The sequence below is a fragment of the Pleurodeles waltl genome, chromosome 6 (genome assembly GCF_031143425.1).
Source record: "Pleurodeles waltl isolate 20211129_DDA chromosome 6, aPleWal1.hap1.20221129, whole genome shotgun sequence".
NCBI lineage: Eukaryota > Metazoa > Chordata > Amphibia > Caudata > Salamandridae > Pleurodeles > Pleurodeles waltl.
The window spans coordinates 1,137,023,760-1,137,046,009 of NC_090445.1; the positions used below are offsets into that span (position 1 = coordinate 1,137,023,760).

A 22,250-nucleotide genomic window follows, 5' to 3' on the forward strand; every position below is an offset into this window, starting at 1 on the left:
TGACCGAAATATGTAAGGCAGCTACATGGTCTACGCCTCATACATTTACCAAACACTACTGTGTAGATGTGTTAACGGCACAACAAGCCACAGTAGGTCAAGCAGTACTACGAACATTGTTTCAAACAACTTCAACTCCTACAGGCTGAACCACCGCTTTTGGGGATATAACTGCTTACTAGTCTATGCACAGCATGTGTATCTGCATCTACACATGCCATCGAACAGAAAGTGTCACTTACCCAGTGTACATCTGTTCGTGGCATTAGTCGCTGCAGATTCACATGCGCCCACCCACCTCCCCGGGAGCCTGTAGCCGTTAAGAAGTTGATCTTGAACATTTGTAAATTTGTAAATTTGAAAATATATTACTTTAAACTACATTGTGTACATTACTCCATTGCATGGGCACTATTACTAGCATACACAACTCCTACCTCACCCTCTGCGGGGGAAAACAATCTAAAATGGAGTCGACGCCCATGCGCAATGGAGCCGAAATGGGAGGAGTCCCTTGGTCTCCTTACTCGAAAAGACTTCTTCGAAGAAAAACAACTTGTAACACTCCGAGCCCAACACCAGATGGCGGGATGTGCACAGCCTGTGAATCTGCAGCGACTAATGCCACGAACAGATGTACACTGGGTAAGTGACATTTTCCATATATGTGTATATATGTGTATATATGTATATGTGTATATATATATATATATGTATGTGTATATATATATATACATACATATATGTATATGTGTATATATATATATATATGTATGTGTATATATATATATACATACATATATATATATATGTATGTATATATATATATACATATGTGTGTGTATATATATATATATATATATATATATATATATATATATATATATTCAGCTGTTAGAGTTATTTCAGGTAACTATAACTCGCGCCCTAAGGTAACTGTAACTCGCGCCCTTGCCATGGACAGTTTTCTCCAGTCGCAGCTTGCGGGGATTCCTGGGGGTGTAATAACATTTTTTAAAACTTACCTCCACACCTGCGCTGCTCCGCTCCTTTGCTGCTCGCATACACAGGCTCCCGGCCTGCAACGCGGCCAATCGCAGACTGGGAGCCTGTGCAGGCTCACTGGGCTGGAGAGAGCCCTGTGTGCATGTGTGTTTAGCCAGCCCAAGATAGTCGGCCGAACTCCCATGCACTCTGAGGGGAGTGCACAGTGCACTCCCCTCTGCTCTTCAACCATGCGCTGCAGGGTTTGACCACAGGGCCTGGCCTGATGACAAGCCCTACGACCTATCCCACAGCACTCATAAAGTGCTTCTTTGTTTGGTGGAGATGTGATTATATTCCTATGCATCCAAAACGTGTCTCCAACATCGGCTGGACACTCACTCGGGGGTGGTCCTTTTAGTAAGCTAAAAGGGGGAGACGTTGACTATCACTAATGTATATTAAGCGCGGCCAAATGGGCGGGTCTCTTAGGCAAGGTAACATACTGGTAGTTTTTAAAAGTTTAGAACATACATGATCTGTGGTCTCAGCAGCAGATGACGAGAAAGAACCAACTCTTTACATACACTACATGAGATATTGTGCTTGAAAAATGCAAGGATGAAAACAAACTTGCTTTGCCTTGGCCATGAGCACGAAGTGAAGGGGTCCACAGTGGGAGCCTCAAGGCCCCCTCTGGCCCAGCAGGCTGCCCTCCTCCTGCGGGAGTCCGCATTGCTCCTGTACGTAGGGAGCTGATAAAAATAATACCATGTTCTTGGCCCATGGATTCTTCCACCTTTGCTGAAGCTCCATAATCAGGGCAATTATTAATGCAATAGTGTGGATCTTTGCTATTTGCCTCTACCTACTGAGTATTGTTCTGACACTCAGTCCACACTCTTAAGTTAGGTGTTCAATAGCATAAACCATGTCTTCTTAATCTCTCTATTCCTGATCAACCTAGTTGAGCAAAAATATATTAACTGTGTTGAATTCTTTCTCTAAATCTCTGGCAACTACCGCTAGTGAATGCACTGTGTCTAAAGTAGTTTTCCAACGTGTAAAACAAACACTGTATGCTCAAGAAAGTATTACAGTCTGTAACAACCCCACTGTAGTCTAGATGCACAGTGCACAGCAGTTTAAGTATACCTTTAGCAGTGGCCTTCCTAAGAATATTGTAATTCATGGGCAAGGGTCTGTAAGAATATACTTCTTACAGATCTCTACCTGGCCTGGAAAGCAATTCATATCAATGTATTTCTAGTGAAAGGGGGTGTGTATACCTTCCACACTGTAGCAACATGTGTTTCTGGAAGCTTTGGTGCCACTATAGCTGCATTTGTATAATAGAATCCAATGAGTTGACAAGCTGTTCGAGAAAGTTTCCTTTTAGCTAGATGAGGAATTGCTTTCCAGACCTCTAGGACTGTCAGTTGTGTATCCAACTGTTATGCTTCGTCTAGGGCAATTGTCCTTGTCTAAGAAGTCTTCCAGCTACCCAGGTGTAGCCTGGTCTTTTGCCACCTAGACCACTGAATAATAATCACAAAATGTCTAATTAATAAATATCATGATGTGTGTACTTTATCTCCCCTCCACTGTCCCAGGCACTTCTTATTGGAATTCCCTTAGACTCTTGATTTAATCAGCCAGTTTAACAACCTCCCCACTATATATTGCTCCCTGCGTTTGTTTGTCATTTAGGTTCTATAATCTTTCCAGTGCTTTAGAACGACTTTCTTTCAGTTCAGATAACTGATAGCCTGTCTGAGCTATTTCCATGTTCAGGCTGTGCATTCGATTTTCAAGTATATCTGATTCCTTAACTATGTCCATTTGTGCTTCATAAACCATTGACATGTAGTGCTCTCTAATCACTACCTTAAATGCCTCACATTCCATCAAAGTGCTCAGCACTGTCTTCATGATTTCTAAAGAAGTGCCAAATCTCATATTCCAAGATGGCTACCTGCAGCCTCAAAGGTGTAACAGTTGCTGTCTGAACGCCTCGGTAGAATCCCCGTAACAATGAATTATATTCTGCTATAGTTCTACAGGGGTACTCGTCGAAGTATATAGTGATCTAGAACTATATATCTTGTCCAATCTGCTATTTAAATAATGTACTGGTGAGGATAAGGATTACTGCCCGCCAACGGAATTGAGTAGTAACCATCCCCATCCCATTTAACTGCCTGTTCCTCAATAGCTAGTGCTGCTCTTACCACTGACAAAGAGGGCATGGGAGGGTGGGACCTATCTTTTAGCATGTCACTTACGTTATACTCCATTATAGTCTCCTCCCAATACCACTAGAATGTGTGTTTATTTTACAAACTGCCTCGTCAACTGCTGTAGGCAGCGAATTTGGTCAGTGTTTGGAGCATACATACTGGCAAGTAAAAACGTATATTCCATAGAACTTACCAACTACAACAATATAGTGTCTCTCCTGCTCTCCTATAATTATGTAAGCTTTGAAGGGCACTCCTGATCTTATCTATATTGATGCTCCTCTGACATACTCCTAGTGCTCATTGCAAAACTGCCACCCTGACATTTCAGTGAAAGTCCCACTCCTCTGTTTATGTCTGTCTCCTGTAATAAAGCTATTTCTGAACTGCTCTTCTATAAAAGGGTGTATATTCTAAATGTTTTACTAACATTTTTCATGCCCTTAACACTCACAGTCAGGAAAGTGTATTCATAGTTTTTCGTTCTCAGTTGTTTTGCTGGTCGTAGTCTTGTCTTAGTAACAGCGAACATTCTTCTTGCCACCACATACCTCCTCAAATGCTAAAATACGAGTTAATAGCAGTTTGTCATTGACCTATCGCCCTTGACCTGTGCAAACAGATCCCCAGTGTACCACCTTCCCTCTGGTAATAGAACAATGTCTCCTCATAAAACAACAAAAAACAATGACAAGAGATTCCCACAGAATTCGGCATGTTGAGGTAGGTGATGATACCTGCTTACCAATCTCCCCGCTGGTCACATTTACACATCAACAGGAAGATTCAGGGATCTCTGAGTATTCAGGTCATCTGTGGACCATTTAAGGCAATCTTTCATCTTTGTTCAAACTTGGACCAGGAATCTTAGCTGCACATCTCACTAGAGTGACACTGTACACAAACTATCTATTTAAAAGTTAGGAAATAGACTCCAGGTCATTCTAGAGACAATACACAAGCTTGAGTAGGAACGTCATTATTCCATAATCACCATTGTCTAATATGGACTAGACTGACTTGTAATAATATTACATTATGCTTTCTTGGGACAGCATTTTCTTTCACTTTGATCCAGTGTATACATCCTCTTACCTAAATCACCAGGGAATTCACGAATGAGCTCATCAAAGCAGATTGATCTTTGATCAGCAAGACCTGTTCCTTTGTGCCTGGCCTTAGAACACTCCCAAACAGTCCTGATGAAACCACTCCAAGATATTTAGCCCTTTGAAGGCAACATAAGGTTACACCTGTATCCTGCTCCCTTTGAATTCAAGCAAATCTTCAGTGTAGTTTAACAACTCTATATTCCTCCATTTATAGGACACCCAGGATCTCTCAGAATGAAGCAGCTCTCATTTCCCCACATTTCCAGAAAAAGGTCTTTAATACTCAGAGTGATCCTGGCACCAGTATCAGCTAATAAACTTAGGGGGTGATTCTAACTTCGGCGGAGGCCGCCCGCCGAAGTTCCCCCACCAAAATACCGCTCCGCGGTCGAAAGACCGCTGAGGGTATTTTGGGATTTGCCCTGGGCTGGCGGGCGGCCGCCAAAAGGCCGCCCGCCAGCCCAGGGCAAATCAACCTTCCCACTAAGATGCCGGCTCAGAATTGAGCCGGCGGAGTGGGAAGGTGCGACGGGTGCAGTTGCACCCGTCAGGTATTTCAGTGTCTGCTAGGCAGACACTGAAATACTTTGTGGGGCCCTCTTACGGGGGCCCCTGCCGTGCCCATGCCATTGGCATGGGCACGGCAGGGGCCCCCAGGGGCCCCGCGGCACCCCCTACCGCCATCCTGTTCCTGGCGGGCGAACCGGCAGGAACAGGATGGCGGTAGGGGGTGTCAGAATCCCCCATGGCGGCGCAGCAAGCTGCGCCCCCATGGAGGATTCTAAGGGCAGAGGTAAACCGGCGGGAGACCGCCGGTTTACCCTTTCTGACCGCGGCCAAACCGCCGCGGTCAGAATGCCCTGCGGGGCACCGCCGGTCTGTCGGCGGTGCTCCCGCCGACCCTGGCCCCGGCGGTCTGAGACCGCCGGGGTTAGAATGAGGGCCTTAGACTTTTACCACCCACTTCAACGTCAATGTAAGGTTCTACAATTTCCGGAAGATCCCCTGGGGTGACTACTTCTTTGGTAACTAGCAGCACCATGTCTGGAAATTCCTGATGGGAATGTTGGCTTATGTGTTCTGAAACCTCATCTTCAATAACATTTTTACATTTGCTTGAGTGCCACGCAAAGTCTGACAAACATTGGCAAAATGTCCCAGCTTGGAACAAAATCTATATGTTTCATTTCTGTCTGGACATAGCTTACTACCTTTCATCATGCGGTAAATTCCCACATCTAAAGTAAATGTTGGGCTGCTTAGAAAAAACGATTTCATTAGGTTTCATCTCTTTCCTCGCGTGTTATTATTTTCTACTGCTGCAGTGGTCTCGCCTTCCATTTCATTCAATTCTCTTAATGTTTACTTATTTATGATAATTCTGTACCCCACTTGTGACTTGAATAACCTCCTCCAAAGAGGGATTACCCAGAGTAAGTAATTTCTGTTGTGTACTTGTCATCCCAATACACTGATGCCTAACTAATTGATCAGCGAAATCATTAAATTCACATATAAAAACTAGTCACTGTAAAGCAGTGACGTATGAATTGTCACTTTCACACTGTTTTTGGGACCTTTTGAAAAATGTATGGCATAACACAAACTTGTTGTACATTTAACCTTTGGTCAAGTTTTTTTTTTTAACAACCTTAACCGTGAGGCACAAATGGCACCTAAATACATTTGAAAGGCCCAATACCATAGTTACCATGGCATGGATGGTTTGCCCGGTGTTTCCGAAAATGGCTGTGAAAGATTAACGGGCTGCATTTTAGATACCTCTTCTGTACCAGAGGAGGGTAGGAAAATTATTGTGACAATTTCATTGATCAAGTTACTTAACTTGGGTAACACCTTTTCTGTTAAAAGCTCTGTCTACCTGCAGAGTCCTTACCCTTTGTATATCCCCAGCATCAGACTGGATCCAGAAACATTTGGTTAGTAATTCCCTCGCATACTGAAAAGTGGAATCAAGTGGCGTTATTCTTTCACTTGGCACTTCGTCCCACGTAGAACTGACATCTGGACCAGTATATATAAACTGCCAACTAGTGTGGTGAGGGTTTCATTCTCAGTTCTGTCCATGTCAACAGATATAAAGCCTAGAGAAACTAATTTGAAACAATGCAGAACTTTTGAGATGGAATCTTATTAAGATTGGGCTGAATGAAACATTCCACAGAACAGGTAGGAGGAATGATAGATGAGGAATCTTAGGTTATTCTCCACTTAAAAAGACATTACGGAAGATAGGTAGCTTGTTTTTTCTGATAGAGACCTATAGCCGCAGATTTTTTACATTTTGAATAGTTGCCCAACAGTACCTCCTAGATGGGTCTATGAATTAACCCAGACCAAGAAATCCTGCAGTACAGATTGGGCCAAATCTCTGTCCCTCTGGACCTGGATATCCAGGCCGTAGTGGTTGGTGAAAGTGTGGAGGGATGACCACATAGCAGCCAGGCAGAAGTCCAACACTGGCATGCCATGTACCTTTGGTCTGGTGGAGTGAGCACACAAACCTTCCAGGGGCTGTTTCTTGCCTAGCCCTTAACAGATCTTAATACATAAGGCAATCGATCTAGAGATGGCTCTTTTATATGCCGCCCTTCTTTGCTCCAGAAAACCTGGTGATCATTCAGTCTAAATTCTCCAGTTCTCTGGATGTACAAACTAAGGACCTTTTTAGGATAATGGTGATGTAATCTTTCCTCCATCTTTGATTGTTGATAGAACGCATAAAGTGCTGATAAGATAATGGATTTCCTTATATGACAGGATATGAGAACCTTTGACAGCATGCAGCCTTTCTTCGAAGGACCAACTTGCCTGGAAAAAAGGAGACAATGGTGACGATAAGGCCTGAAATTCACTCACCTATCTGGCGATGAGGAACACTGTTTTAAGCATAGGTAGGCATAATGGCCAACTGTGCATAGGCTGAAAGGGCAAGCACGTCAGGTCACAACCAGATTTAGATTCCACTATGAAAGGATTAGGTGGGAACATATGGGTTGGCCCCTTTGAAGATAAAAAAAACACATCGCAACAAAGGCCAAAATGGCCAATAAGTAACCTTTAGTTGTGGCCACAGCAAAGCCTTGCTGGCCAATGATAAACAAAATATCAGATAGATGCTTGTAAGGGTTGGATGTGACGAAAGGAACACCATACAACAAGCATTTTGAAGCACATACAGTTTTGGTGGAAAGGCGTTTGGCCTCCAAAGTAACAATAACTACTTCAGGACAAAGATCGAATGCCATTAACTGACACTGCTCAATCTCCACACATGGACCCATAGGCTGTCAGGCTCGAGTGCAAGTCTCCTCCTTGCTGCTGCGATAGGAGATCCTCCCGAAGAGGCAGTTGGGTTGAAAGTTGTGCTCATGGCCAGAAGAGCCGGGCACCACACTCTCCTAGCTCTGTCCGAAGTCACTAGGACACCTGGGCCCAGTCTCTCTTGATTTTCTTGAGTACTTTAGCCAGGAGAGGTAAGGGCAGAAAGTTGTACAGGAGTCCCGTGCCCCAGAGTAGGTGAAAGGCATCTCCTAAAGAAGACTGCCTTGGGAACTCCAGTGCACAAGAATTTGCACACTGTGCATTTAGCGTGGTGGCAACTAGATCAAGCCAGGTTCTTCCCACTTTTAGAAGACACCATGTGCCACCTCCAAGTATAACTGCCATTTGAGATCCATTGGGCAAGGTCATCTGAGTTTGTCTGCTGTGGTCTTGAAAGATCTTGCCAGGTGCTGCGCTGTCAAGAGAAATGCCCTGTGCTGTCAGTTGTTTCCAGAGATGAAGAGCCTCCTGGCACAGAGCCAACAGCCTTACTACGTCCTGTTTGTTGCATTACCACATGTTGGTCATGTTGTCTGAGAACCTGCACCTGTTCACCTTTGATGGTCGGTGGGAATGCCTTCAGTGCCAGGTGAATCCATTGCAGCTCTAGCAGGCTGATGCAGAATGAGCCTCCACCAGAGACCCTTGATCTCCACCTCTCCCAGATGACCTCGCCAACCCAGTAATGATGCATTCATCCTAGCGGTCAGTATAGGGTGGGGCACGGAAGGAGGTCTGTTGCCGGTCCAATTGCAGTCAAGCCACAGCTGCAGACCTTCTCTGACACCTCGATGGAATCTGACAGATTTCCTTGGTACTGAGCCCAGTGAGAGTTCTGATCCTGTTCCAGAGCCTGTATGTGCCACCTGACATTGCCCACAAGCAGGATACCAAGAGGCCCAGAAGCCTCAGAGCTGACCTCACTGAGACCCAGGCTGTAGTTTGAAACATTGGATCATGAATGTCCTGGACTTGTTGAATTGGAGGGACAGCTCTGGAGAACAACATGTCTAGGATGGCTCAAGTGAAGGTGAAGGGAAGTCATTGTGAATTAGTCATTTGTGACTTCAGCACGTTGATGAAAAACCACTACATTATTAATAGATTAGCTGTCGTCTGGAGGTGGTTTACAGCTGTTTGAGACAAATCCCCTTTCATTAGCCACTCATCAAGATATGGGACGACTGGTTTTTTTCCCAACCTCTGCAGATGGCTGTGACCACCAGCATCACTTTTGTGAACACCAGAGGTGCATTAGTAAGGCCACAGTGGAGCACAGAAAATTGAAAATGCTCCTGACTCACCTGAAACCGCAGTTAATGCCTGCCAGACAGTTGGATGAGAAGATGGAAATAGGAATATGAAAATATGTCCAGTGCAACTATCTGATCTCTTGGATCAAGGGCAGATAGAACTTGAGCCAGAGTAAGCATCTTGAACTTGTCTTTCTTTAGGAAAAAGTTCATAGGGTGATGATCTAAAATGGGACGAAGGCCTCTGTTCTTTTTCGGTGTCAGAAAGTAATGGGAGTAAGAACCAGTCTTGATTTCTAAACCCAGTGCCTTCTCCATTGCTCCCTCGGGTACTAGAGATAAAACGTCTCCTTGGAGTATAGGCAGTGATTCCCTTGGGAGATGGTGTATTGTGGGTAGTATGTTTAGAGAAAAGGAAGGGTTCGGAGTAACCTTGATCTGGGGCACTCATTGATCTGAGCTGATGCCCCTCCATTTGGGGAGGTGATAGGTGATTCAACCTCCAAGCAGCTGATCATGTGTTACCATTGTTATAGTAAAGAGGTTTTGTGGTGGCTGTAGGAGGGAGTCTGTGCTCTGTGTAGGACATTGCCCCTGGAAGCCTAAACACTATTGACCAGCCCCTGGACCTCTTCCCCTAGGGAATTGAGAGGTCTGTTGTTGCTGAGAGGAATACTGCCTTTGTCTTTGCGAGTAACCCCTTCCAAATTATTGAAAAGAGGGTCGTTGAGGAATCTGTCTTTTCGGTGATGCTAAACCCAAAGAACGGGTGGTGTCCTTACATTCCTTGAGCCTTTCAACGGCAGAGTCAGCTTTTGCCCCAAACAGCCTAGAGCCGTCAAAGGGCATATCTATGACTGAGTGTTGGACACGGGTGGAGAATCCAGTGGAACAAACCCAAGCATCGTGTATAAGCACAATGCTGGTGCCGATAGCTCTTCCCAGACATTAGTGTTCCGGACCAATTTTGTAGCACCCAGATCATCAGAAACCAAACATTGCAAGATCTGAAATACTTCTTCAGGGATTGCCGGCAGAACATCAAATACTTTCTCCCATAATGCACAGGAATATCTCTGAAGAAGACATGATGTATTAACCGACCTTGAGGGCCAGACTGATCAAAGAGATTTTAACTTTGCCCGGTGCGGTCAGTTGAAAGGCATTTAGGTTTGTAACACTCATAGAAGCTTATACAACAAGGCTCTCTGGAGTTCGATATAGTAGTAAAATATCTGGGTCACCCAGGCCTATGTCTTCTTGTCAAGAACTTGGTTTGCCTAGGTGCCTCCCAACACGTCTGTAAGGACCTCATTAAAAGACAATAAAGGCTCCTGAGATGACTATGGCGGGTTCAAAAACTCTGTAAGGAAATTTCTTTGCCTCCTGTGTAGGTAGGATAAGATTAAGGGTCTCTGCCGACCTTCTGATCACTGTCACAAAAGATGCAGTCTCCTCAGTAGTAATGGCCTTATTAGCAGAATCCAGACCAGTGTCTGGAGAGGGGTTCAGTCCACCGGCATCCAGGTGTTAATCAAAAGTGTCACCTTGGTCAAAGAGTCGATATTCTTCATCAAAAATGAACTCCTCTCTAGAATAGTCAGGTTCAGAATAAGCAATATGTGCTAGGTCTAGGCAGAGGAGCACAGACTTTGGTATCCAACAAAACAATTGAATCCTCAACCGTCAACAATGTAATCAATGGCAGTATTAGAGCCAGTGCCGCCAGTCGATATAACCGTGGTACTGTGCGGCTCCAAGGTTGGAGCCAGCGATGTTGTTGGATCTGGATTCAGTGGACCTGGATCTGGTGACGGTATTGACCCTGGGACAAGGCCAAGAGGCATAGCTAGTGTCAAGGACAAATCTGCCAATGGTAAACCAACTAGAGGTCTCCTTGGATCGATGGTGCCTGAAGGCATTCCTGTGGGATCCATTCTGGTACCAAAGACCTCGTCCACAAATAGTCATATTAAGCTGTTGGAGCTTGTCCAGTGTCGCCACCTGATCAGATGGGGTCTTAAACGGGATCAGCAAGGAAGCTGACTCCACTAGAGGGGAACTGCTCCAAGGCCAAAAGGTGCCAGCTACGCCATATGACCCCAAATGGTTTGAGTGGCGAGACACAGGTGAACCATGCTTAGATTTTTTATTTTTTTATAGCTCTTCTTTGACGTACCTGACTTTAATGAAGATCAGCCACAAGAATGACCTCAGAAACACGTTTGTGCCTTCGACTTCAGTCGCGACCGCAAGTTTTGCCTCTCGATCGCAGACGACCCTTTTGTTTGTCTTGGCACATGACGTACAAGACTTTGACCTCTGACCAGAGGCAAGGCACTGAAGGCAGGTGATCTGGACATCTGCAACAGACATCTTGCCGAAGGTTCCCTAGAGGGCTTAAAAACTGTAGGTTTGAGTGACATTTTTTGCATACTTTGCATTTTTTGTGGGGAAAAACACAATGTATCTGTAGCAGTTGAAGCTCCGGATCCGCATCGGTTGGCACGGAACGAAAGGAACTGGTGGCCGTGCGTCCCAACATCACTTCTGCGAGGGATGGAGTGGGACGAGGTTAAGCAATGCGGCACAATGCCAACCGTTGGTGCATGAGGGGATTGCTATGCAAAAGTTTCCCGATCCAATCTGATGTCTGGGAATATTCACAAGGTGATGCATCTCTGGTTTGAAGTCTCTATCAGACACTAATTACCTAGAAAATTATCAGTCATATGTATATGTATGTATGTATGTGTGTGTGTGTGTGTGTTATATGGAATGATGTGTTGGACTCTGTAGTGCCAATCTGAATGACTCATAAATATATACGTAGTTACAGGTAAAACCTGTGACGTAAAGGTTTGTGTGTATGTTGCCTTAACCAATTTAGCACTGGTGCAATATAAATGTCCATGGAAGCGAGGCTCGGCTGGGATTGCTCTTGCACATGCTCTAAATGGCAGGCCCAGAGACTTCGAGAGCTAAGCTTCATTTGCTTTCAAGACTATACTGCCAGGTAAATATTAGGCCTTGTTCACACTGAGGATGCCCTGTGCATTGCCCTTATTGTGACTCTGGAGTTATATCAGCGGCTAGTCATAGACAGAGGTCATTTTACCTAGAAAGTTTTCTTAGCTTTTCAAACTACCAGGTAATCCATATATTCTATGAACGGCAGAAGTAGAGCCACAGTGTGGGTTCTTGAATAGCAGTGTCTCTTTCTGTGGAAAAGTAGTATCTTTCTGGCATAGTTACCCTCTCTTTTTGCCAGGGTCAGTATGTTTAGACAGTAGAACACTGGGATCCTGCTAACCAGGACCCCAGTGTCGGTGTTCTCTCCCCTAAATTTAGTTGCATTGTATATTTTGCACTCCACAATTGGCATACCGGTGCACCCATATAAGTCCCTAGTATTTGGTACTCAGGTACCCAGGGTATTGGTACACCGGAGTCCCCCATGGGCTGCAGCATGTATTGTGTCACCCATGGGGTCCCACGCAAACTGATTTCAGGCCTGCCATCGCAGCTTGTGTGAATTGGTGCATGCACCTTTCACCACAGTTATAAGGGTTGACTTATATCATGGTCACCGCACCCTGACCCTGTAAATCACCCAAAAGGTAGGCACTTCAGCGCAAGGGCAGGGTGAATAGTTCTAAGTGTAAGGGCACCCCTGCATGAGCAGAGGTGCCCCTACAAACCCCAGACTCCATTTCTGGGGTTTTGTAAGTGTGGGGAAGCCATCTTAAGGTATGTAGTGGACACTGGTCAACACAAGTTGTCCAGCTGCATAATGGCTTTACTCAACCTAGACATGTTTGGTATAAAACATGTTAGAATCATGCAAATACACTCGTTCCAGTGCCAGTTACATGATGCCATGTATTCTGAGGGTTCCCTAGGGGATCTTCCAAAGCCTGCCTGTACAGCCTTGCAGGGTCTGCATGCCAGCCCGTGCTTCTGCCAATCCCAGACACTGTTCGTCCCGTCTGCTGCTGAGCCTAACTCAGTCAGGGTAATGGCGAACAAAGCATTTCCTGTAAGCTAGAGGTGTGACCAACTCTTCTTTATAAATAGGTGTCGCTGGGGTGGGGGTGCCTCTGAGCAACATTGAAGGGCACATTTGGTGCCCTCCTTGCATAAACTGGTTTGCTCCAGTGCAGGAACCCCTGGTTACCACTCTGGTGCGAAACCATACAAAAGACATGGGAGTGACAACCCCCCCTGTCCAGATCCTCCCCTAGAAAGCTGCATGGGGCTCCGCCAGGTCGCCACTTGATTCTGCCACTTTGGAAATAAGATGGGCAGAGGCCCCTGGGAGCATCTGACTGGTTAGTCCAGCTGGGTGACGTCCCTGACCCCCTCTGATAGGTGGGTCACTGCAATAAGTTTCCAACCCCTTTCCTGGGTTACTTAAGGGCTCCCGTGAGGGTGGCACCCTAAATTCATCTGCATGACTTCAGGAACCTTCTGCAAGTCTCCTCTGCAACCTGGAAACCTCTGTGCTATGCTTTTGCGACCTCCCTGTGACTGTCTGTGCCTGCTGCCAGAGGGTCCTGCTTGGGGGCTCCACCGATTCCTGCTGACTCTCCTGTGTGCTGAGGCCTAGCCCTGACCTACCTGCCACGGTTAGGTCATCTGGACCTTGCTGATCCCCGCAATCCTGGAAACTCCGTGCAATGCGCCCCTGCATTTGCCAAGGCTTGTTGGTGGCCCCGCTGACCACTCTGCAACTTGACCAGCGTGGAACAGCTTGTGGACTACTCCTAGGATATTCCTGAATCACCTGTACTCCACAGCTGCACTTTTTCGTCTACCGTCCTACAGGAAAGCATCTCCAAGAAAGGTGGGCATTGCCCTCCTGCGCCATCTGGGCACCTCCTGGTGGTCTGGACTCTATCCCCTCTTCCCTTAGGCTCTCTTGTTCAGGAATCCACACCTGGGTTCCACTGACCTGGTCCACAGGTCTCAACAGCAGCTGGACAACCGAGGCTCCCACTGACTTAAACGGGAGGCTCTGACAGGACTTCACCCCTATGCCTTTCAGCTCCCTGGTATAGATACTCCACTGTTCTGGGTATCCACGGGTGGGGGCTCTGTCCAACCTCCCTTCTCCCAATGGGTTTCCTCAGGGGTCCTCTTGGGAGGGTCCTAAAACACGAAAACTCCAACCACGACTTCCCCATGTTAGCCCATGGACACTGACCTGTGATTACTACTCTGCACACGGGTGCCTGGGGAATCCTACCCACTTACCTTTGGGGTTTCAGTACTTCCCCAGTGCTACGGGTCCTTGGGTGGTAGTGTGGGTTGGGAGTGAGTTTCGCATTCCATTTGTTTAGTATATGGTTTGGCACCCCCAATAGGGGCCCATGTTATTTTATGCCTTAACTTACCTGTTGCTAAATATATTTTTGTATGTCCATACCTCCGGTTAGGAGATATACCAAAGTTAGTTCTAGAGTGTGTTACAATAAATAGAGCATCTTTTTCAAACACTGGTGTGGTTCTTTCCTGTGTGTACATCACTGACTGACTTGTGTGGTATTTGCAATGCTTGTCAACCTCCTGGATAGGCTTAGCTGCTCTCCACAGATAACTCTGAGAGCTCTGGTTATCTAGAGCCCCTACACTGTCACTAAGGGTTGCCTGGGATCAGTACAAGGTTCCCCACCCATAGGTGTACACCATATACTGAGCCAGCCTCCTACGTTGGTGGTGCAGCGGTTGGGATAAAGACTTGCATTGCTTTACCACTTGGTCATAAGTGAGTTTCCACAGGAAACAACTGCTGACTTAGGTACATACTGTACTTTTTGCAAATCAGTATTTTTCAAAATATTTCTTAGACTGGGTTGTTATGAGCCTGGCATAGCCCTGTGGCCAATCTTTGGGAAGACGTTTAGGACACTAGGGTATGGTTGATACGCATAGGCTACACTAGTAACCATGTCTTCAGTTGAGGAATCTAGACAGACTCAGCAGTCTAGATATACCATTCTTAAGTTCCATGAACGTATAACTCTATGTAGGTCTAGAAAACCAAAGACCGGTAGTAACCCTACTAAACCTCTGCTCCTAGAAATGCTCATGCAGTATGACCTCCAGAATCCTGAAGGGCAGGTAGAGCAGGGAGACAAAGGTGCGAGGGATGACTCTTCAGAGTTAGGCCAAGAAGTACCCTACCTCAGATTCTGACTCTGAGCTGGACCAAAAGGACTCAACGGAAGTCCCTAAGGACAACCCTGGGCCTGTAGAGGGAGGTACTAAAAGTATGGAAGGGGGGCACATAGGGAGGTCCACTTTTACTCCCCCTCGGAGGGCCTGAAAGGTTACCAGGAGGAATAGATCCTCCTCAACTTCATCCTCACTCTCCTCACCATCCTGTGCTGACTCCACCTATTCTAATAACTCAGGGGTTAGAATTAGATAGGGGTTACCACCTGCTCAAGCTTGTGAAACTAAGTTCAGGCTGAAAAGCAAGCAGCTGGCTCTTCAAAAGGAGGCCCTATCAGTGGAAAGGAAGAGTTTGGGGTTAGAACCCCATGGTGGCAGCACAAGAGACTCCAGGGTCAAAGAGGAAAACTTTGACTCCAGGAATCTCAGCAGGATACTTCCCCCTTACTAATCTGGGAATGACATCTACAAATGGGTAACCGTTCTGCAGAGGGCCTGGAAAATCCAAAAGGTCCCCCAGAGGCAGTGTCAGCTCTCCTGTGGATCTCCTTTGCAGACAAAGGTAGAGACAAACTTTCAGCAGTTAGAGAAGAGGATGCAGATAACTACAAAGTTTTGAAAGAGGCACTGATTGATGAGTTTGGGCTTACAACGGAGGAATACAGGATGAAGTTCAGGGAAATCCAGAAGGAGTCCTCTCAAGACTGGGATGATTTAGTAGACTGTGCAGTTAAGGCTCTGGAAGGCTAGCTACAGGGTAGTGATGTACATGACTAAGAAGGGGCTGTACAATTTGATCATGAGAGAGCACATCCTGAATAACTGTGTCTGAAAAACTGCGCCAATACCTTGTGGACTCTGAGCTGACCTCTCCCCAAGAACTGAGAAAGAAGGCAGACAAATGGGTCCACACCAGGGTGAGTAAGAAAACTCATAGTGGGGGTGATCAGAAAATAAAGAATGCTTTTAAGTCCCAAGAGAAGGATGGGGAGAAATCTAAAGACAAAAAGAAAGAGTCTTCTATAGGTCCACAAACTTCTTCTGGGGTTGTCCAAATCCTCTTCTTCTAACAAGAAACCCTGGTGCTTTCTTTGTAAAGCAAAAGGCCATAGGACATCTGATCCCAGTTGTCTTAAGAAAAGCACCAGTACTACTAATGTTAATTACCCCTAGCAGTAGCACTAGTAGTAGTACCCCATCCAAGAGCGTAGCTGGGTTCACCTTGGCTACTGCAGTGGTCTAGTCAGAGGGTGGCATTGACCTTGCCACTTTGGATTTCTGACTTCCTAATATAAGGAAATACAAGCAGCACCCCCTACACTTTCCAGGTTGTCAGCCCATTTTAGTTGTAACGAAGTAGACCGCAGAAGTTGAATAGTGTAGGCATAAACATTTATTTGTAGATTACCTGACAGAGTCACCAAAGGTGTTGTCAGCTGCTTGAACAAGTTCCTACTGATAATCTGCAGTGCACAGCACTCTACATTCTGAACTGGAAGCCATAGATTCCAACTTTCCAATATATGATCAGTTGTACTGAGGGAAAATATTTCAGCTTATACCTCTGCCGAGAAGCTGAGACAACTTGCGGTGAGTAAAACCCAACTCTGGAACTAAAGAATTAGTGCTTAATCACGTAGTTATTGGGATTAGTCTTGTGCTTTCAAAAAAGGATCCATACATGTGATCCAGTTTTTTTGTAGGTGGAATAAATTAATAGGGGTTAAGTATGATAATTAGGTGGGGTTATGTGACCTCATGCAAATGGTTTCTGGAATAAATAGGCAGGCTGGCGGCGAATAGGTGTGGCTAGGTTTCTAGGATATGAAAGAAGAAGTGATCCATGAATAAAGTGTGGGCAATTTACATAGATACAATAATAGAGAATAAGCAGACAGTCATGCAACTTAGAGTAGACTATACCCAGAGAGAGAAAACATGCAGTGGATGAAAGGTAAGGAGAAGTTAATAGAAATGTGAGGAAAATTATCAATAGTTTCAAGTAAAGGTTAATGTTCATGCAGGTTTTAGGCATAAAGTGGGAGGTGGCTTTTTGAGACCACGTGCAATCTGATGATGTAAAACTATAGAGAGATACAGCATTATTTTTAAGTCAAGTAGTGTGTTGTGACCTTTGTATAGTGCTTACTACCCCTATTTGGGGCACTCTAGCGCTTATCCATTCTGATAACAAGATACATCGTGGGTGGGTGGGTGTGGTTGGAAATTATGTCTTTGCTTCAAACCTTTGAGGGACATGTTTCTATGTTATGCCTGATGACGAATAAGGTGCAGTTATTGTATTATGCAGCGCCATGAAGTGTGAGCGATTGATGCACCTTTTGTGGTATATTGGTACCACATATTAGCGGAGCAGGTCCCTTTATTGTATTGGTAATTTTTCTCTTATGTTCTCAATCCTTTTCCTATTCTGGATGTGAGAGGTTGTTATCCACTCTGACCTTGTGGCTTGTAAGGAATTGACAGGTGTGTAGAGTGGGTCGGTGGGAATCAGAGACCTGTGGGAAAGATTTTTTAAAGCCCTCCTTAATGACTATCATTCTGAGACGTCAATTTAGGATATTTACCAAGGAGCACTGCGATATAATCATACCTATAAACTGAGTAGTGCCATCATGTGAAGTACCGAAACAGATCTTGTGGTTTAAAAAGAAATGTGTGTAGAAATTGTGCAGGTTTGTGGTGTGAACTTAATAAATCATTCTACAATTGTGATTTCCCTTTACAGGTCTGTAGCGGAATATTGCCCCAAACTGCAGTCTCTGAAAGTGAAACACTGTCATAATGTGACTGAATCAAGTTTGGACATTCTGCGAAAAAGGCATGTGGAAATTGACGTGGAACCTCCACTTCAGCGAGCACTCATTCTGCTTCAAGACATTGTTGGATTTGCACCATTCATTAATTTACAAATTTAATAAGGTGAAATGTATTTTGTACGTTACAGTGTTCTACGTAGAACTTGGTAGGAAGAGAGATTTTTGCCATCATGGGCAAGAGCCTTATTAATGACATCGATCCATCATAGGCAGGGAGCTTAAAGTTTTAGAGTGCTTGATCCACATTTCATATTTATTTGTGATATTTGCAACAAAAACATTGGATATAGGTTATTTAAAACAATGCAGAAAATTTGAGTTTGTACAGATCTTCGAAAGAGATGGCAGAGGTGAAAGAAGAAGGCGTGTGCTATCATCTCTACTATCCATGGAAAGTCCTCAACACTGTGCTACTACTGGCTTTAAAAACAGCAACAAGACCTGAAGTATTTCACCATTGTGGACATTGGCAGGGCTACTTGCTGCAGAAGTGAGTAATTATTGATAGAGGTGAGTGCTCCAGCTATGAACACATTTATATTAATCCACCAACATTGTATGAAACGGGGTCCCACTCTGATCATCAAACAGTATCTTTTATGGGAAGGAACCTGTTTTTGTCAGTAATTTTAAGGTGGACTTTAATTGGCAACACAAACTAATAGACTGTATTGCGATTCTGAAATTGTACTGCCATTAGGGTTATGCTCTGAAAACTTTAGAGTAAAGAAACATGCACTTTAGCAATACACAAAAGTGTATTTCTTCCCCACTGCTGATTACCCTATGTACATTCATGTTCATCACACCAGACCTAAGATTGTGCTGACGAGAAGGATGCTAGACTGTATCAATTTGTAGTGAACATGAAATGTGGATGTGTTTAGACTTCAGATCAATGTCGTCTTGTTGAATAAAGTGCTTGACAGTGCCTGCATTGCCAGTATTTTAAAAGCTATGAGGTCTGGCTCGGAGTTCAGTAGTTTTATGTATATCTTTGCCCTATTTTTGTTAATGGATTATAGTGAATTGTGAGGAAATGTATACTTTATGACTGTTTGGTCTGTCAAAGTGTGGTTACCAAAATGTCCAAAGCCTGGGAATGAGTGCTGCTCTGAAATTAATTGGACTGTGGAAAAAAATCAAAATTGATCTACAGTATCCATTTATTGGAGCAGGTATTTTAATGCTCCAAATTGGCCAACCCCCATTGTCTTTAGTGGCATCCAAATTAGTTTTCTCAACCCTCAGTTGTCTGCAAAGCAGTAAATAGCCATAGATTGCACTCAACATTAAGGCACAATTTCTAATTTTACTTAGAACGCCTTGGAACAGCCATCCTGGATAGAATAAGTTGGATTGTAAGAACCTTTAATAATGTTCAGGGCCAGCCTGTGTACAGAGAGGAAATAGGTCTTGTTCCAAGTACTTGAGAAACCTAAGCCCTAAATGCCAACATTACTAGCCTCAAGGCCAAATGTCAGTGAAAACGTCAACCCCTCACTGATTACAAAGATTATTTTAGATATATTAGTATAATGTTTAGTTAATTTAGCAAAAGCATTCCATGCCGTTAACCAACACCAGAAAATATATTTTACATACTGTCAAACGTTTTGTAGCTATTTGAATGAAATCTGATGGAAAACTATTGATCTAACAAAGTTATGATAAAAATGAGCTAATTTTAGATTAAGGAAAATGCATATTCAGTTGCGTTCTGTCGTTAGATAAACCTAATCATTCTGATAGACACAATGTTTCTATTATATTTTCTAAATTAAGTTTACACTTAGAAGGAAGGGTAGGGAAAGAAAAATAGAGCTTTATAGTTATTTAGTTCATGAATTACTTTTTCATTAACATGTTTAAATGCCATGATCCCTTTTTCATGTTTGACAAGACAACTATAAAACATAGCATTTCGAAACCAACCTTGGACCTAGCTTCCACATGTCACAGAGCGATTGTTAAAGAGATAATTTTCTGTATTTATTTAGAAGAGATTTTAAGCTCTGCTTCCTAGGTCCTATACGGTAAGGCATGATAGATGCAAGAAATGTGCCAAGGTTTTCTTTGAATCAGAAAATGAGCATTTATGTAATATCTCCCAACCCTAGCTGTTTCTGCAGAGAGGTATAACAGACCTATACTGCACCTCATATACAAATTGTGAGCATGGTATTAATTGTTCCTGAATATTTTCCTCTGCCAAGAGATTCACATTATAATGAACAGTATTTGTGAGCGTGTTTTCTAATCTCTCTGCTCAGTCACTAGGGTCTCTAGGCATCATGGAGACTATTGCTATTCTAATTCGACTTGAGTATCTGCTCAGGTTGATGGATGCCAAACATTGTTTTGATCTCCCTAAACATAATACTTGCACATCCGAGCCACTGAATTGCAGATTTCCATGACTGTCAAAGATGTCCTTGAAAAGTACATAAGAACCAGCATGTTGGTCCCATATTTTCCTTGTCTGTCACCTAATCTTCTTTTCACAAGAGTTGAAGTTGACCTTGGGAGTGTAATTGATATCTCAAGATTATTTTTTTACTAAGAACTAGGTTGGAAGTTTTATCAACCCAAACACTCCAGCACTGCTAGTAATCTGGCTTCAGCAGTGTACACCTGTCCTTTTTTTCCCCAACAAATCCTGCAAAATATGATGCCTTTTGAAGAGGGGTACTCAAAGCTGTAGCTTTGATATACATATTGATGATCAGTTGGAGGGTATTGCATTTATCTATAGTGTTAATCCCACATCGTCTCTCATCCTCCTAGATTGAGTCTGCTACCATTGACTGGATCACCACATATCTTCTCTACACCATATATTACAGATATTGGTCCATGGTTTGATAAGAGTAAACAGTTTTGTTATCTAATTATATGGACTTATTTAGCGGTCCTCCAAGATTGCGAGACATTAACTCAACCTACAGTGGCACTGGTTATTCTGGACAGTTCCGAAGCCAACAAGACACTTACATGGACATGGTTCCTTCAGTGTTTTAGTGATCTGATTGTGAATTCTCCTTGTTTGTCCAGTAAGAGAACACTCAAGGGCTCAATTTGGGTATGAAGGGACTTCAAGGTCTTCCGGCCTTTAGTTAGATATAGGGCCTGGTTTAGATATTGGCGGACATGTTACTCTGTCAACAACTGTGACGGATATCCTGTCCCCTGAAATCTAAATCCTATCATAGCCTATGGGGTTTAGATTTTGGTAGACAGGATATTAGTCACTGTTGTGATGGAGTAACTGTCCACAAATATCTACATCAGGACCTTAGTTCTGAATGAAATACAAGCACATAGTTTGAGGAACTCACTGTGCCATGTGTAAAGATGGCAGGGCATTAAGTGAAATACTCTCCACGACGTTATATTAAGATTGTTCTTCTCTGTGTTTAAAACTGGATGCAGTGAGCCACAACAACTGGGAAGAAACCCTGCTATCACTCTGAGTACGTTACTTGTGTTTATCAAATATTTACTTTCTCTCACTGGTTATTAGGTTCCCTTTATGTGTTGCATATGGCACTGTTATCTTTAATTAACTCACTTTCCTTTTCTCTGTGTGCTCTAAAAGTGTCACTTTACATTTCATTTAGTCATTATTAAACCCGATGCATTCCTGCTTAGGTCTGCCTTTTAGACATGGTTCAGAAAAATATAGAGCAAATTATTAATTGTGTTGGCATAGACCTATTATTTGTTACCCTAGCCAATTACTTCAGTAATTCACTCATAATAATAAAGTCAATAATCACAGACACTCTTTTTATTTATTTTTTTTAATTTTTTTTATGAATAGTCCTCATACACCTCACAAGAACTCCTATATCAGCCCCATAGTTGGTCTTTGCACCCTTTCCAGAGTGAAGCTGATCATGCCAAGCAGCCCCCATTTCCTCTCATATAGACATCGAACGGTAGATAGAATATCCACACCAGCCAGTCTAACGAAAGAGGAGGGAGAGGAGAAATAATAATTGGACGTTAGTATACAAACCTCGATCTATACCCTCTCTTCCATTAAGGCCGTGCTTGGCCTCCTCCCCAGTTGAACAAAGGAGCCCACATTTCCCCTTTCCTCTTACTTGAACCTCCCACCTCCAAATCCATTCTTGCAATATAGAAGAGGGCCTGCAGCCAATCTTTGAGAAGAGGAGGGGCATTCACTGTCCATTTTTGACATATTTCCCTCCTGGCCGCCAAAATAGAAGAGAAAATTAAGTTCTTATGAGCTTTATGTCCATTATGCCTTTCACACCTCCCCCTTGTATCTGC

At 43.9% G+C, this 22,250-nt stretch overlaps 1 protein-coding gene across 1 annotated transcript in view; it reads left to right on the forward strand.

The window, feature by feature from the left end:
• FBXL15 (F-box and leucine rich repeat protein 15) overlaps positions 1-18,909 on the forward strand; it is a 55,127-nt gene extending 36,218 nt beyond the window's left edge. Inside the window, exon 4 of the mRNA XM_069240343.1 lies at positions 17,861-18,909. Within this exon, the coding sequence (XP_069096444.1) occupies positions 17,861-18,050 (190 nt within the window). The 3' untranslated portion in view covers positions 18,051-18,909. The remainder of the gene's footprint in view (positions 1-17,860) is intronic.
• The last annotated feature ends 3,341 nt before the right edge of the window (positions 18,910-22,250 follow it).